Here is a 14,040-nt window from a genome sequence, read left to right as displayed (position 1 = left end):
CAGGGCCCCATAGGGGTAGTGCACTACTTTAGACCAGGGCCCATAGGGGTAGTGCACTACTTTAGACCAGGGCCCCATAGGGGTAGTGCACTACTTTAGACCAGGGTTCATAGGGGAATCCTTAGAGAATAGGGTGCCATTTTGCATGCGCCCCCATGTTCCACTCAACATAATGTATAGCTGCCATCCCAAGGCCTCATATCAACAGCAGTCCCACATTAGAGAAGTTGAGCTAGTCATATTTCTCTCTCTTTATCGGGTCTTATTTACACCAGTGGATCCACAGCTTGACCCTGCTGGCTAATTTCACCTTCTTTGCAATGTGGTGTGTGTCTAGGTGTGTGTGTGTCTAGGTGTGTGTGTGTCTAGGCGGGTGTGTGTCTAGGTGTGTGTGTGTGTGTGTGTGTGTGTGTGTGTGTGTGTGTGTGTGTGTGTGTGTGTGTGTGTGTGTGTGTGTGTGTGTGTGTCTGTTTTGTCACATGCTTGGTAAAGAAAAAGGTGTAGTCTGACAGTGTGTGTAGGTGTGTGTGTGTGTCTAGGTGTGTGTGTGTGTGTGTGTGTGTGTGTGTGTGTGTGTGTCTAGGTGTGTGTGTGTGTGTGTGTGTGTGTGTGTGTGTGTGTGTCTAGGTGTGTGTGTGTGTGTGTGTGTGTGTCTAGGTGTGTGTGTGTGTGTGTGTGTCTAGGTGTGTGTGTGTGTGTGTGTGTGTGTGTGTGTGTCTAGGTGTGTGTGTGTGTGTGTGTGTGTGTGTACTCCTTCAGATTTCTGAGTTTTAAAAAACAACAACACTTCCTGCCCTTCATTCTCTAGCTAGAACACTGAGAATCTCACTGCCGATAGGTCGTTATCATAGTGGGGGAGGCCCTTCTCTAGCTAGAACACTGAGAATCTCACTGCCGATAGGTCGTTATCACAGTGGGAGGAGCTTCTCTAGCTAGAACACTGAGAATCTCACTGCCGATAGGTCGTTATCACAGTGGGAGGAGCTTCATTCTCTAGTTAGAACACTGAGAATCTCATTGCCGATAGGTCGTTATCATAGTGGGGGAGGCCCTTCTCTAGCTAGAACACTGAGAATCTCACTGCCGATAGGTCGTTATCACAGTGGGAGGAGCTTCTCTAGCTAGAACACTGAGACTCTCACTGCCGATAGGTCGTTATCACAGTGGGAGGAGCTTCATTCTCTAGCTAGAACACTGAGAATCTCATTGCCGATAGGTCGTTATCATAGTGGGGGAGGCCCTTCTCTAGCTAGAACACTGAGAATCTCACTGCCGATAGGTCGTTATCATAGTGGGGGAGGCCCTTCTCTAGCTAGAACACTGAGAATCTCACTGCCGATAGGTCGTTATCACAGTGGGAGGAGCTTCATTCTCTAGCTAGAACACTTAGAATCTCACTGCCGATAGGTCGTTATCACAGTGGGAGGAGCTTCATTCTCTAGCTAGAACACTGAGAATCTCACTGCCGATAGGTCGTTATCACAGTGGGAGGAGCTTCATTCTCTAGCTAGAACACTGAGAATCTCACTGCCGATAGGTCGTTATCACAGTGGGAGGAGCTTCATTCTCTAGCTAGAACACTGAGAATCTCACTGCCGATAGGTCGTTATCACAGTGGGAGGAGCTTCATTCTCTAGCTAGAACACTGAGAATCTCACTGCCGATAGGTCGTTATCACAGTGGGAGGAGCTTCATTCTCTAGCTAGAACACTGAGAATCTCACTGCCGATAGGTCGTTATCACAGTGGGAGGAGCTTCATTCTCTAGCTAGAACACTGAGAATCTCACTGCCGATAGGTCGTTATCACAGTGGGAGGACCTTCATTCTCTAGCTACAACACTTAGAATCTCACTGCCGATAGGTCGTTATCACAGTGGGAGGAGCTTCATTCTCTAGCTAGAACACTGAGAATCTCACTGCCGATAGGTCGTTATCACAGTGGGAGGACCTTCATTCTCTAGCTAGAACACTGAGAATCTCACTGCCGATAGGTCGTTATCACAGTGGGAGGAGCTTCATTCTCTAGCTACAACACTGAGAATCTCATTGCCGATAGGTCGTTATCATAGTGGGGGAGGCCCTTCTCTAGCTAGAACACTGAGAATCTCACTGCCGATAGGTCGTTATCACAGTGGGGGAGGCCCTTCTCTAGCTAGAACACTGAGAATCTCATTGCCGATAGGTCGTTATCATAGTGGGGGAGGCCCTTCTCTAGCTAGAACACTGAGAATCTCACTGCCGATAGGTCGTTATCACAGTGGGAGGCCCTTCTCTAGCTAGAACACTGAGAATCTCACTGCCGATAGGTCGTTATCATAGTGGGGGAGGCCCTTCTCTAGCTAGAACACTGAGAATCTCACTGCCGATAGGTCGTTATCACAGTGGGAGGCCCTTCTCTAGCTAGAACACTGAGAATCTCACTGCCGATAGGTCGTTATCACAGTGGGAGGACCTTCATTCTCTAGCTACAACATTTAGAATCTCACTGCCGATAGGTCGTTATCACAGTGGGAGGAGCTTCATTCTTTAGCTACAACACTTAGAATCTCACTGCCGATAGGTCGTTATCACAGTGGGAGGAGCTTCATTCTCTAGCTAGAACACTTAGAATCTCACTGCCGATAGGTCGTTATCACAGTGGGAGGACCTTCATTGCCGGCAAGAAGTAAGAGCAGTGCATTAGATAGGCTGTGTCCTAAATGGTATCCTCTAAGACACTTCCAGAGAGGTGTTTTTAAATGAAAGCTATCTGGGAGTCTGTCATAGCTAATCCTTTAGGAATTCCTGTTGGGTTTAATTGCAGTCTCTCTCTCTCTCTCTCTGACCAGCGATTTGTCTTAGGCTGTAATTAGGAAATACCTGAGAGTGGAGATCGGCCGCGGTGTCACTGGAGACCGGGGAGGAACTGTGGTGAATGTTACGATTCTTTTACTAAAGGGTTTCAGGGAAATTATTTTGATTGAGGATGAGTGAATGAGGTACATTCTCAGAAACAACCCTCCTTCTGGAAAGCTATGTGGGGCAGGCTTTTACTCCAGCCCTACTAGAAGACACCTGTTTCAGCTAACCAAGGTCCCGAGAAGCAGTGGCCTAGTGGTGAAGTTGAGATGAACAATAGGGGGAGACAGAGAGGTGTGTGTGGGTTGGGAGATGGAGAGACATGTTGTGTGTCCACAAGCACCAAAAAAAAATGTGCCTTATTTTCTACAGAATGTTTAAGTCCCTCAAATCAACGTTTCCTTCAACAACTGAACAGATGGTGAAATACAGAAATGCTGCTCAGCTCGCTACCCTATTCCCTTAATAGTGGACTAAATACTACCCTATTCCCTTAATAGTGGACTAAATTCTACCCTATTCCCTTAATAGTGGACTAAATACTACCCTATTCCCTTAATAGTGGACTAAATGGTACCATATTCCCTTAATAGTGGACTAAATGCTACCCTAGTCCCTTAATAGTGGACTAAATACTACCCTATTCCCTTAATAGTGGACTAAATGGTACCATATTCCCTTAATAGTGGACTAAATGCGACCATATTCCCTTAATAGTGGACTAAATACTACCCTATTCCCTTAATAGTGGACTAAATACTACCCTATTCCCTTAATAGTGGACTAAATGGTACCATATTCCCTTAATAGTGTACTAAATTCTACCCTATTCCCTTAGACTGCTGTTGTCCAAACCAGGGCTTGTGTACTAAATGCTACCCTATTCCCTTAATAGTGGACTAAATGCTACCCTATTCCCTTAATAGTGGACTAAATGCTACCCTTTTCCCTTAACAGTGGACTACTGTTGTCCAAACCAGGGCTTGTGTACTAAATGCTACCCTTTTCCCTTAACAGTGGACCACTGTTGTCCAAACCAGGGCTTGTGTACTAAATTCTACCCTATTCCCTTAACAGTGGACTACTGTTGTCCAAACCAGGGCTTGTGTACTAAATTCTACCCTATTCCCTTAACAGGCTACACTGCTCCATTCACTGAGTCTCTAACCAGTGGTAATAAAGCACACACACACACACAGTCACTCCAGTGTGTGAAGTTGGAGTTAGGGATTCTCCTCTTCTGACTCATAGATTCCTCGATTCCCCAGTGTGTTTCCTGTGTTGCTGTGGAATTGCATGGCTTTGTTGTCGTTGGCCAAAGCCGCCCCCTCCCCTAACTCCTCAGGGGTAGACGGTTTACAGCTTGAGGGGGATGGGGAGTGTGGTTGTTGATGACCTACCGCAGGGAGACCGTGGTGTTGGAGCTGTAGCTGGTGGTCCAGGGTGATGGACAGGGGGGTGGTGCTTGTTTCAGGGAGCTGGAGGCTCCAGGGTGATGGACAGGGGGTGGTGCTTGTTTCAGGGAGCTGGAGGCTCCAGGGTGATGGACAGGGGGTGGTGCTTGTTTCAGGGAGCTGGAGGCTCCAGGGTGATGGACAGGGCATGGTGCTTGTTTCAGGGAGCTGGAGGCTCCAGGGGTAGACTGATAAGACCTGAAGAGGAAAAACATGGAGGAGAGTCTGGTTGTTGATGACCTGCCACAGGGAGATGGAAGGAGGGAGAGTTGTAGGAAGGAGAGAGAGTCGTAGGAAGGAGGGAGGGAGGGAGGGAGTCTGGATGTTGATGACCTACCACAGGGAGATGGAGGGAGAGTTGTAGGAAGGAGAGGGAGGGAGGGAGGGATGGGGGAGGAGAGTTTGGTTGTTGATGACCTACCACAGGGAGATGGAATGAGGGAGAGTCGTAGGAAGGAGGGAGAGTCGTAGGAAGGAGGGAGAGTCGTAGGAAGGGAGCTGGTGGGTCCAGGAGGTAGATGGTTAGGGGCTTGAGGAGCACGGTGGAGGATGGATGGGGGGGTGTTTAGAGTCTGGTTGTTGTACTACAGAGAACTCTGTGGGGTCCAGGGTGGAGAGGGGTGGTGGACGGCTCCTTCTCCTTCCTGCCCTCCCTCTCCTCCTCTCTCCCTCTAATACTCAACCGATAACTCAATAAACAGGACTGGGCTTGGATCTGAGAAACAGGCAGGCAGAGTGAAAGCTCCCTTCCTGTCACAGACTGAGACGGTACCCAGGGAGCCCAGGATGGCCCTGTAGCACTGCAGCGTCTCAAGCCTCCAAAACAAACCAACTGCTCATGGAAAAGCAGAGAGAGATGCTTTGACATTTCCTTTAATTAGCGTGATGTTCAGAAACTGCATCAAGCCTACTGCTCAGTCTTAGAAAGGGTGATTCAGAATATTTCTACTTTCTACAGAATATTTCTGTCTGTCTGTCTGTCTGTCTGAACATTTTGATTAGGAAGGTAATTCAGCGCTGTTCTATTGTGATCTAATCCCCTACATTTAGGAAGTGGATGGAAAAAGGTTCTAATTTCAGACTGATGTCATCAACACTTCCATTAGAGGACACCGTCCTCTGTTCCTCATAACAACCTGAAACAAACCTATTTAGGGAGGGAGGAGGAGGGAAAGGAGAGGGATGAAGAGAGGAGGAGGGAAAGGAGAGGGATGAAGAGAGGAGGAGGGAAAGGAGAGGGATGAAGAGAGGAGGAGGGAAAGTAGAGGGATGAAGAGAGGAGGAGGGAAAGTAGAGGGATGAAGAGAGGAGGAGGGAAAGGAGAGGGATGAAGAGAGGAGGAGGGAAAGGAGAGGGATGAAGAGAGGAGGAGGGAAAGGAGAGGGATGAAGAGAGGAGGAGGGAAAGTAGAGGGATGAAGAGAGGAGGAGGGAAAGGAGAGGGATGAAGAGAGGAGGAGGGAAAGGAGAGGGATGAAGAGGAGGAGGGAAAGGAGAGGGATGAAGAGAGGAGGAGGGAAAGGAGAGGGATGAAGAGAGGAGGAGGGAAAGAAGAGGGATGAAGAGAGGAGGAGGGAAAGGAGAGGGATGAAGAGAGGAGGAGGGAAAGGAGAGGGATGAAGAGAGGAGGAGGGAAAGGGGAAAGGGGGGTAGTATGAGGGAGGGAAACGGGAGGGAGAGGGAAGCCCAACCAAGGGGTAGTATGGGGAATGGGAGGGAGGGAGGGAGGAGGGAGGGGAGGCAGAGGGAAGCCCAACCAAGGGGTAGTATGGGGAATGGGAGGGAGGGAGGAGGGAAATGGGAGGGAGAGGGGAGCCCAGCCAAGGGGTAGTATGGGGGGGAGGGAGGGAGGAGGGAGAGGGAAGCCCAGCCAAGGGGTAGTATGGGGAATGGGAGGGAGGGAGGGAGGAGGGAGAGGGGAGCCCAGCCAAGGGGTAGTATGGGGAATGGGAGGGAGGAGGGAGAGGGGAGCCCAGCCAAGGGGTAGTATGGAGAATGGGAGGGAGGGAGGAGGGAGAGGGGAGTCCAGCCAAGGGGTAGTATGGGGAATGGGAGGGAGGGAGGAGGGAGAGGGGAGGAGGGAAATGGGAGGGAGAGGGGAGCCCAGCCAAGGGGTAGTATGGGGAATGGGAGGGAGAGAGGAGGGAGAGGGAAGCCCAGCCAAGGGGTAGTATGGGGAATGGGAGGGAGGGAGGAGGGAGAGGGATGCCCAGCCAAGGGGTAGTATGGGGAATGGGAGGGAGGGAGGAGGGAGAGGGGAGGGAGAGGGAAGCCCAACCAAGGGGTAGTATGGGGAATGGGAGGGAGGGAGGAGGGAGAGGGGAGCCCAGCCAAGGGGAATCCTCTGGTTGACTGGGAAGATACACACAGGCCTGCACGAGTGCAAGCAGGGAGGCACGCTGGCAGGCCCACACATACACACAGCTGTGTACGACCTGCACTTTTATTTTGGGAGCACCAGTGTGAAAACACTATAAAAATTAATTGCGTAACAATATTTAATCTCTACTCTGCTCTTCTCTACGCTGCTCTTCTCTTCTCTACTCTACGCTGCTCTTCTCTACTCTGCTCTTCTCTACTCTGCTCTTCTCTGCTCTTCTCTACTCTGCTCTTCTCTGCTCTTCTCTACTCTGCTCTTCTCTACGCTGCTCTTCTCTACGCTGCTCTTCTCTGCTTTTCTCTACTCTGCTCTACTCTACTCTGCTCTTCTACTCTGCTCTTCTCTACACTGCTCTTCTCTACTCTGTTCTTCTCTGCTCTTCTCTACACTGCTCTTCTCTACTCTGCTCTTCTCTGCTCTTCTCTTCTCTACTCTTCTCTGCTCTGCTCTTCTCTTCTCTGCTCTGCTCTTCTCTACGCTGCTCTTCTCTACTCTGCTCTTCTCTACTCTGCTCTACTCTACTCTGCTCTTCTCTACTCTGCTCTTCTCTACTCTGCTCTTCTCTGCTCTTCTCTTCTCTACTCTTCTCTGCTCTGCTCTTCTCTTCTCTGCTCTGCTCTTCTCTACGCTGCTCTTCTCTACTCTGCTCTTCTCTACGCTGCTCTTCTCTACGCTGCTCTTCTATACTCTGCTCTTCTACTCTGCTCTACTCTGCTCTGCTCTACGCTGCTCTTCTCTACGCTGCTCTTCTATACTCTGCTCTTCTCTACGCTGCTCTTCTCTACGCTGCTCTTCTATACTCTGCTCTTCTCTACGCTGCTCTTCTATACTCTGCTCTTCTCTACGCTGCTCTTCTATACTCTGCTCTTCTCTACGCTGCTCTTCTCTACGCTGCTCTTCTATACTCTGCTCTTCTATACTCTGCTCTTCTATACTCTGCTCTTCTCTACGCTGCTCTTCTATACTCTGCTCTACACTGCTCTTCTCTACTCTGCTCTTCTATACTCTGCTCTACGCTGCTCTTCTATACTCTGCTCTTCTATACTCTGCTCTTCTATACTCTGCTCTTCTCTACGCTGCACTTCTCTTCTCTACTCTACGCTGCTCTTCTCTACTCTGCTCTTCTCTACTCTGCTCTACGCTGCTCTTCTCTACTCTGCTCTTCTCTACTCTGCTCTACGCTGCTCTTCTCTACTCTGCTCTTCTCTACTCTGCTCTACGCTGCTCTTCTCTACTCTGCTCTTCTATACTCTGCTCTTCTCTATGCTGCTCTTCTATACTCTGCTCTTCTCTTCTCTACTCTGCTCTATGCTGCTCTTCTCTACTCTGCTCTTCTCTACTCTGCTCTACACTGCTCTTCTCTACTCTGCTCTTCTCTACGCTGCTCTTCTCTACTCTGCTCTTCTCTACTCTGCTCTTCTCTACGCTGCCCTTCTCTACGCTGCTCTTCTCTACGCTGCTCTTCTCTACTCTGCTCTTCTCTACGCTGCTCTTCTCTACACTGCTCTTCTATACTCTGCTCTACGCTGCTCTTCTCTACTCTGCTCTACTCTGCTCTTCTCTACTCTGCTCTTCTCTACGCTGCTCTTCTCTACGCTGCTCTTCTCTACACTGCTCTTCTATACTCTGCTCTTCTCTATGCTGCTCTTCTATACTCTGCTCTTCTCTTCTCTACTCTGCTCTATGCTGCTCTTCTCTACTCTGCTCTTCTCTACTCTGCTCTACACTGCTCTTCTCTACTCTGCTCTTCTCTACGCTGCTCTTCTCTACTCTGCTCTACTCTGCTCTTCTCTACTCTGCTCTTCTCTACGCTGCCCTTCTCTACTCTGCTCTTCTCTACGCTGCTCTTCTCTTCTCTATTCTGCTCTACGTTGCTCTTCTCTACTCTGCTCTTCTCTACTCTGCTCTTCTCTACTCTGCTCTACACTGCTCTTCTCTACTCTGCTCTTCTCTACTCTGCTCTACGCTGCTCTTCTATACTCTGCTCTTCTCTACTCTGCTCTTCTCTACTCTGCTCTACGCTGCTCTTCTCTACGCTGCTCTTCTATACTCTGCTCTTCTCTACTCTGCTCTACGCTGCTCTTCTCTACTCTGCTCTTCTCTACTCTGCTCTACACTGCTCTTCTCTACTCTGCTCTTCTCTACGCTGCTCTTCTCTACTCTGCTCTTCTCTACTCTGCTCTTCTCTACTCTGCTCTTCTCTACTCTGCTCTTCTCTACGCTGCTCTTCTCTACTCTGCTCTTCTCTACTCTGCTCTACTCTGCTCTTCTCTACTCTGCTCTTCTCTACTCTGCTCTTCTCTACTCTGCTCTTCTCTACTCTGCTCTTCTCTACTCTGCTCTTCTCTACTCTGCTCTACTCTGCTCTTCTCTACTCTGCTCTTCTCTACTCTGCTCTACTCTGCTCTTCTCTACTCTGCTCTACTCTGCTCTTCTCTACTCTGCTCTTCTCTACTCTGCTCTTCTCTACTCTGCTCTGCTCTACTCTGCTCTTCTCTACTCTGCTCTTCTCTACTCTGCTCTTCTCTACTCTGCTCTTCTCTACTCTGCTCTTCTCTACTCTGCTCTACTCTGCTCTTCTCTACTCTGCTCTTCTCTACTCTGCTCTTCTCTACTCTGCTCTTCTCTACTCTGCTCTACTCTGCTCTACTCTGCTCTTCTCTACGCTGCTCTTCTCTACTCTGCTCTTCTCTACTCTGCTCCTCTCTACTCTGCTCTTCTCTACTCTGCTCTTCTCTACGCTGCTCTTCTCTACTCTGCTCTTCTCTACTCTGCTCTTCTCTACGCTGCTCTTCTCTACACTGCTCTTCTCTACTCTGCTCTTCTCTACTCTGCTCTTCTCTACGCTGCTCTTCTCTACTCTGCTCTTCTCTACTCTGCTCTTCTCTACTCTGCCCTTCTCTACTCTGCTCTTCTCTACGCTGCTCTAACATGTCAGACTACCTCCTGTGGTCCACCGTTCCTCCACGCTGTTTATTTTCTAAGCAACTCAATATTAGGAAGGTGTTCTTAATGTTTTGTACACTCAGTGTAGATAATCTTCCTCCTATTGGATATCTGCCCTGTAGCGAAGGCAGCAGTGTAGATCCACTTCCAGTAGTAGGATGTGTTGTTTCTGTGTTCCAGTAGTAGGGTGTGTTGTTGCTGTGTTCCAGTAATAGGATGTGTTGTTTCTGTGTTCCAGTAGTAGGATGTGTTGTTTCTGTGTTCCAGTAGTAGGATGTGTTGTTTCTGTGTTCCAGTAGTAGGATGTGTTGTTTCTGTGTTCCAGTAAGAGGATGTGTTGTTTCTGTGTTCCAGTAGTAGGATGTGTTGTTTCTGTGTTCCAGTAGTAGGATGTGTTGTTTCTGTGTTCCAGTAGTAGGATGTGTTGTTTCTGTGTTCCAGTAGTAGGATGTGTTGTTGCTGTGTTCCAGTAATAGGATGTGTTGTTTCTGTGTTCCAGTAGTAGGATGTGTTGTTTCTGTGTTCCAGTAGTAGGATGTGTTGTTTCTGTGTTCCAGTAGTAGGATGTGTTGTTTCTGTGTTCCAGTAGTAGGGTGTGTTGTTGCTGTGTTCCAGTAATAGGATGTGTTGTTTCTGTGTTCCAGTAGTAGGATGTGTTGTTTCTGTGTTCCAGTAGTAGGAAGTGTTGTTTCTGTGTTCCAGTAGTAGGATGTGTTGTTTCTGTGTTCCAGTAAGAGGATGTGTTGTTTCTGTGTTCCAGGTTGGCCTTCCTTCTATGACCTGGTAAAGGAGGAGTCAGTCACTGTAACAGACGATTTCGCCTACGGGATGCACAGAGTTGAGACCAGCTGTAGTCAGGTAAACTGGTTCACATTATGTCACCGTTTATTTAAAGGCGTTGATAACCAATTCTCTGTTACAACAAAGACCTGGTTAGATATGAGGTCTACCTAGAGGTTAAAGACTAGCAGAGATAGGAGATCTGTTTAGGTGAAGCGGAAGTAGAGACCAGATTATCGGTTCTCCTTGGAGGGGGGTCACAGATTTTAGTTGTCATATTTACAATTACAACAAAATGTTGTATTGGATATTGCTGAGTAATCAGTCTGTGTGTTTCAGTGTGGTTCTCACCTCGGACACCTGTTTGATGACGGCCCCAGACCCACAGGGAAACGATACTGCATCAACTCTGCCTCTCTGGGCTTCCAGTCCGCCTCAGCCTCTAGGCCACCCAGCAACGGAGATGGGACAGGGGCAGGAGCTGGGGCTGGGGCTGGGGCAGGGCCTGGGGCTGGGGCTGGGGCAGGAGCTGGGGCAGGAGCTGGGGCAGGGCCTGGGGCTGGGGCTGGGGCTGGGGCAGGGCCTGGGGCTGGGGCTGGGGCTGGGGCAGGGCCTGGGGCTGGGGCTGGGGCAGGGCCTGGGGCTGGGGCTGGGGCAGGTGGTGCGGTCGGGGGCAAGACTGAGCTCTGAGTAAATGGTCTCCTTGGTCTTGGACAGATTTCAGGAATACAGGAAGTACAGGCACGGTCACTCACTCCTTATCCAAACTGGTGGCCTAGGTCCTGGTCGAAATGTTACGAACAGAACAGAGAACAGCTGGAGAATATAGGTTACACAGATCCGAAAACAGTCAGCCAACTAGGTTACACAGAACCCGAAAACAGTCAGCCAACTAGGTTACACAGAACCCGAAAACAGTCAGCCAACTAGGTTACACAGAACCCGAAAACAGTCAGCCAACTAGGTTACACAGAACCCGAAAACAGTCAGCCAACTAGGTTACACAGATCGGAAAACAGTCAGCCAACTAGGTTACACAGAACCCGAAAACAGTCAGACAACTACAGTCAGCTCAATAAGGGGCCATCATCACCCCTTAGAAACATGTGAAACATGATGCCTCTTCGGTGCTCATGTAGGTTACACACACCCAAACACAGTCGGTCAAACACAGTCGGTCAAATGACCCCAGTGGCCATGTACCAAGCTGGCCCACCTCTGGCTACCAGCCTTAATAAAGTCCCAGGTCTCTACTGTACTATACAACTGTCTGAGGAGGCACATATTGGATGCAGTTTCACGTTGCTATCATTGCTTTCATACCGTTTACAAGTTTAGATCATATTTTAAAGTATATATATCGACTGTTATATATTTTTATTTCTAGTATATTTTAAACTTTATGCTTTTTTTGGGGGGAAAAAGTGAATGAATTATATATTATTATGATTGTGTGGACTTGACTTTGAAGAACAATGTGTTGTTTAAAAAATAAATAAAAAGTGATATTTGATACAGAGGGGTTGATAGTTTCAGGACGACGATCCTATGAGCTGTAAAATAAACACTAAGAGGATAAATAAGCATTCTGTCCAATATGGAGAGACACACACACACACACTACACACACACATACACACACTACACACACTACATACATACACACACACACACTACACACCACACACACTACACACCACACACACTACACACCACACACCACACCACACACCACACCACACACACTACACACCACACCACACACACACACTACTCACCACACACCACACCACACACACACACACACACACACACTACACACACACACACTACACACTACACACTACACATACACACCAATAAGAAAGACACACACACACACTACACACACTACACACACACACTACACACATACACACACACTACACACACACACACCACACACCAATAAGACAGACACACACACTACACACACACACACACACACCACAATAAGACAGACACACACACACACACACCAATAAGACAGACCAGATTGTGTTCAGTGTGAATACAACACTAGCCTGTCGTTCTAAATGTTTCTCCTCCTGCTGTTGGTCCTTATATTCTCGTCTCCAGTTGAATATGGTTGTTTTTCCTTGCGTTTTTGAATCCCAGACTTGTATTGACAGAAAGTTATATTAAAATAAACCTTGACACAGTAATGTTGATGTTTTACTTGAGTTATTTGGCTGTTTTTTTGGTGTTGACCATGTTCGTTTTAAAATACCAGATTTGTTTGAGAGAAGAGTTGAAGACTTAAGTTTTTACATTTGTAGCAAACAGATCAAAATATTTGAACATTAAAAAAGGAGACAATGAATGAGGTGCCACACCAACAGAGGACCTCTGTACACTGTAAGGAACATTAACCTGGGGAGTGGACAGAACCTGCCTGTTGTAATGAGGTGCCACACCAACAGAGGACCTCTGTACACTGTAAGGAACATTAACCTGGGGAGTGGACAGAACCTGACTGTTGTAATGAGGTGCCACACCAACAGAGGACCTCTACACTGTAAGGAACATTAACCTGGGGAGTGGACAGAACCTGCCTGTTGTAAGGAGGTAACCTGGGGAGGGGACAGAACCTGCCTGTTGTAAGGAGGTAACCTGGGAGTGGACAGAACCTGCCTGTTGTAAGGAGGTAACCTGGGGAGTGGACAGAACCTGCCTGTTGTAAGGAGTTAACCTGGGGAGTGGACAGAACCTGCCTGTTGTAAGAAACATTTCTCCTGTGTTACGACTTGGGAGTAGAAATCAAATCAAATGTATTTATAAAGCCCTTCGTACATCAGCTGATATCTCAAAGTGCTGTACAGAAACCCCCCAGCCTAAAACCCCCCAAAACAGCAAGCAAAGCAGGAGTAGAAGCACGAACTAGCCGGTTGTAAAAGTCAGGAGGCCCAGTTAAATAACAGGTCATCTTCAGGTCAGCAAATCTGTTTAGAAGAGATCCATAGAGTCAGAAAACAGCCATGATAAATGGAGCTTGTCCTATTCATAGACCTGCTGCTGGTATAGGGGGTTTCTTGTCTTTACATAGGAGGAAATGGCTAAAATAAGGTCATTAATAGTTACCGGCAGGGTATCAAGCACCTGGGAGTGTGTGTGTACCTGGGAACCCCTTGTCTGTCTGTGTTGAAGCTAGATGCACCATGGCAACCTAATCATCCCCAGCTTCCAATTGGTCCGTTCATCCCCCCCCCCTCCTCTTCCCCCTGTAACTATTTCCCAGGTCGTTGCTGTAAATGACAGTGTGTTTTCTCAGTCAATTTACCTGGTAAAATAAGGTAACAACAAAACACCAGTCTGGATCTACAGGATCCTGCTGCCGTCTCTGCTGTGAAGCCGGTTTCCCTGCCGATGGGAACACATCCCCGCAGCATGATGCTGCCACCACCATGCTTCACTGTGGGGATGGTGTTCTCGGGGTGATGAAAGGTGTTTGGGTTTGCGCCAGACATAGAGTTTGCCTTGATGGCCAATTTTAGTCTCGTCTGACCAGAGTACCTTCTTCCATATGTTTGGGGAGTCTCCCACATGCCTTTTGGCGAACACCAAACGTTATTTTCTGGCCACTCTTCCGTAAAGCCCAGCTCT

At 48.4% G+C, this 14,040-nt stretch overlaps 1 protein-coding gene across 5 annotated transcripts in view; it reads left to right on the top strand.

The window, feature by feature from the left end:
• The window catches only part of LOC139392566 (methionine-R-sulfoxide reductase B3, mitochondrial-like), a 49,049-nt gene extending 36,447 nt beyond the window's left edge, over positions 1-12,602 (top strand). For 2 of the 5 annotated variants that reach the window (XM_071140611.1, XM_071140610.1), the window contains 3 exons: positions 10,379-10,476; positions 10,738-10,872; positions 11,009-12,596. In XM_071140611.1, the coding sequence (XP_070996712.1) occupies positions 10,379-10,476; positions 10,738-10,872; positions 11,009-11,092 (317 nt within the window). In that variant the 3' untranslated portion in view covers positions 11,093-12,596. Of the gene's footprint in view, positions 1-10,378; positions 10,477-10,737; positions 10,909-11,008 lie in introns of all 5 variants that reach the window. The other 3 variants (XM_071140612.1, XM_071140609.1, XM_071140613.1) reach the window with 3 other exon arrangements.
• The last annotated feature ends 1,438 nt before the right edge of the window (positions 12,603-14,040 follow it).

Source organism: Oncorhynchus clarkii, chromosome 33 (genome assembly GCF_045791955.1).
Source record: "Oncorhynchus clarkii lewisi isolate Uvic-CL-2024 chromosome 33, UVic_Ocla_1.0, whole genome shotgun sequence".
NCBI lineage: Eukaryota > Metazoa > Chordata > Actinopteri > Salmoniformes > Salmonidae > Oncorhynchus > Oncorhynchus clarkii.
Note: the sequence above shows the minus strand (reverse complement) of the source record. Positions and strands in the feature narration are given on the sequence as shown.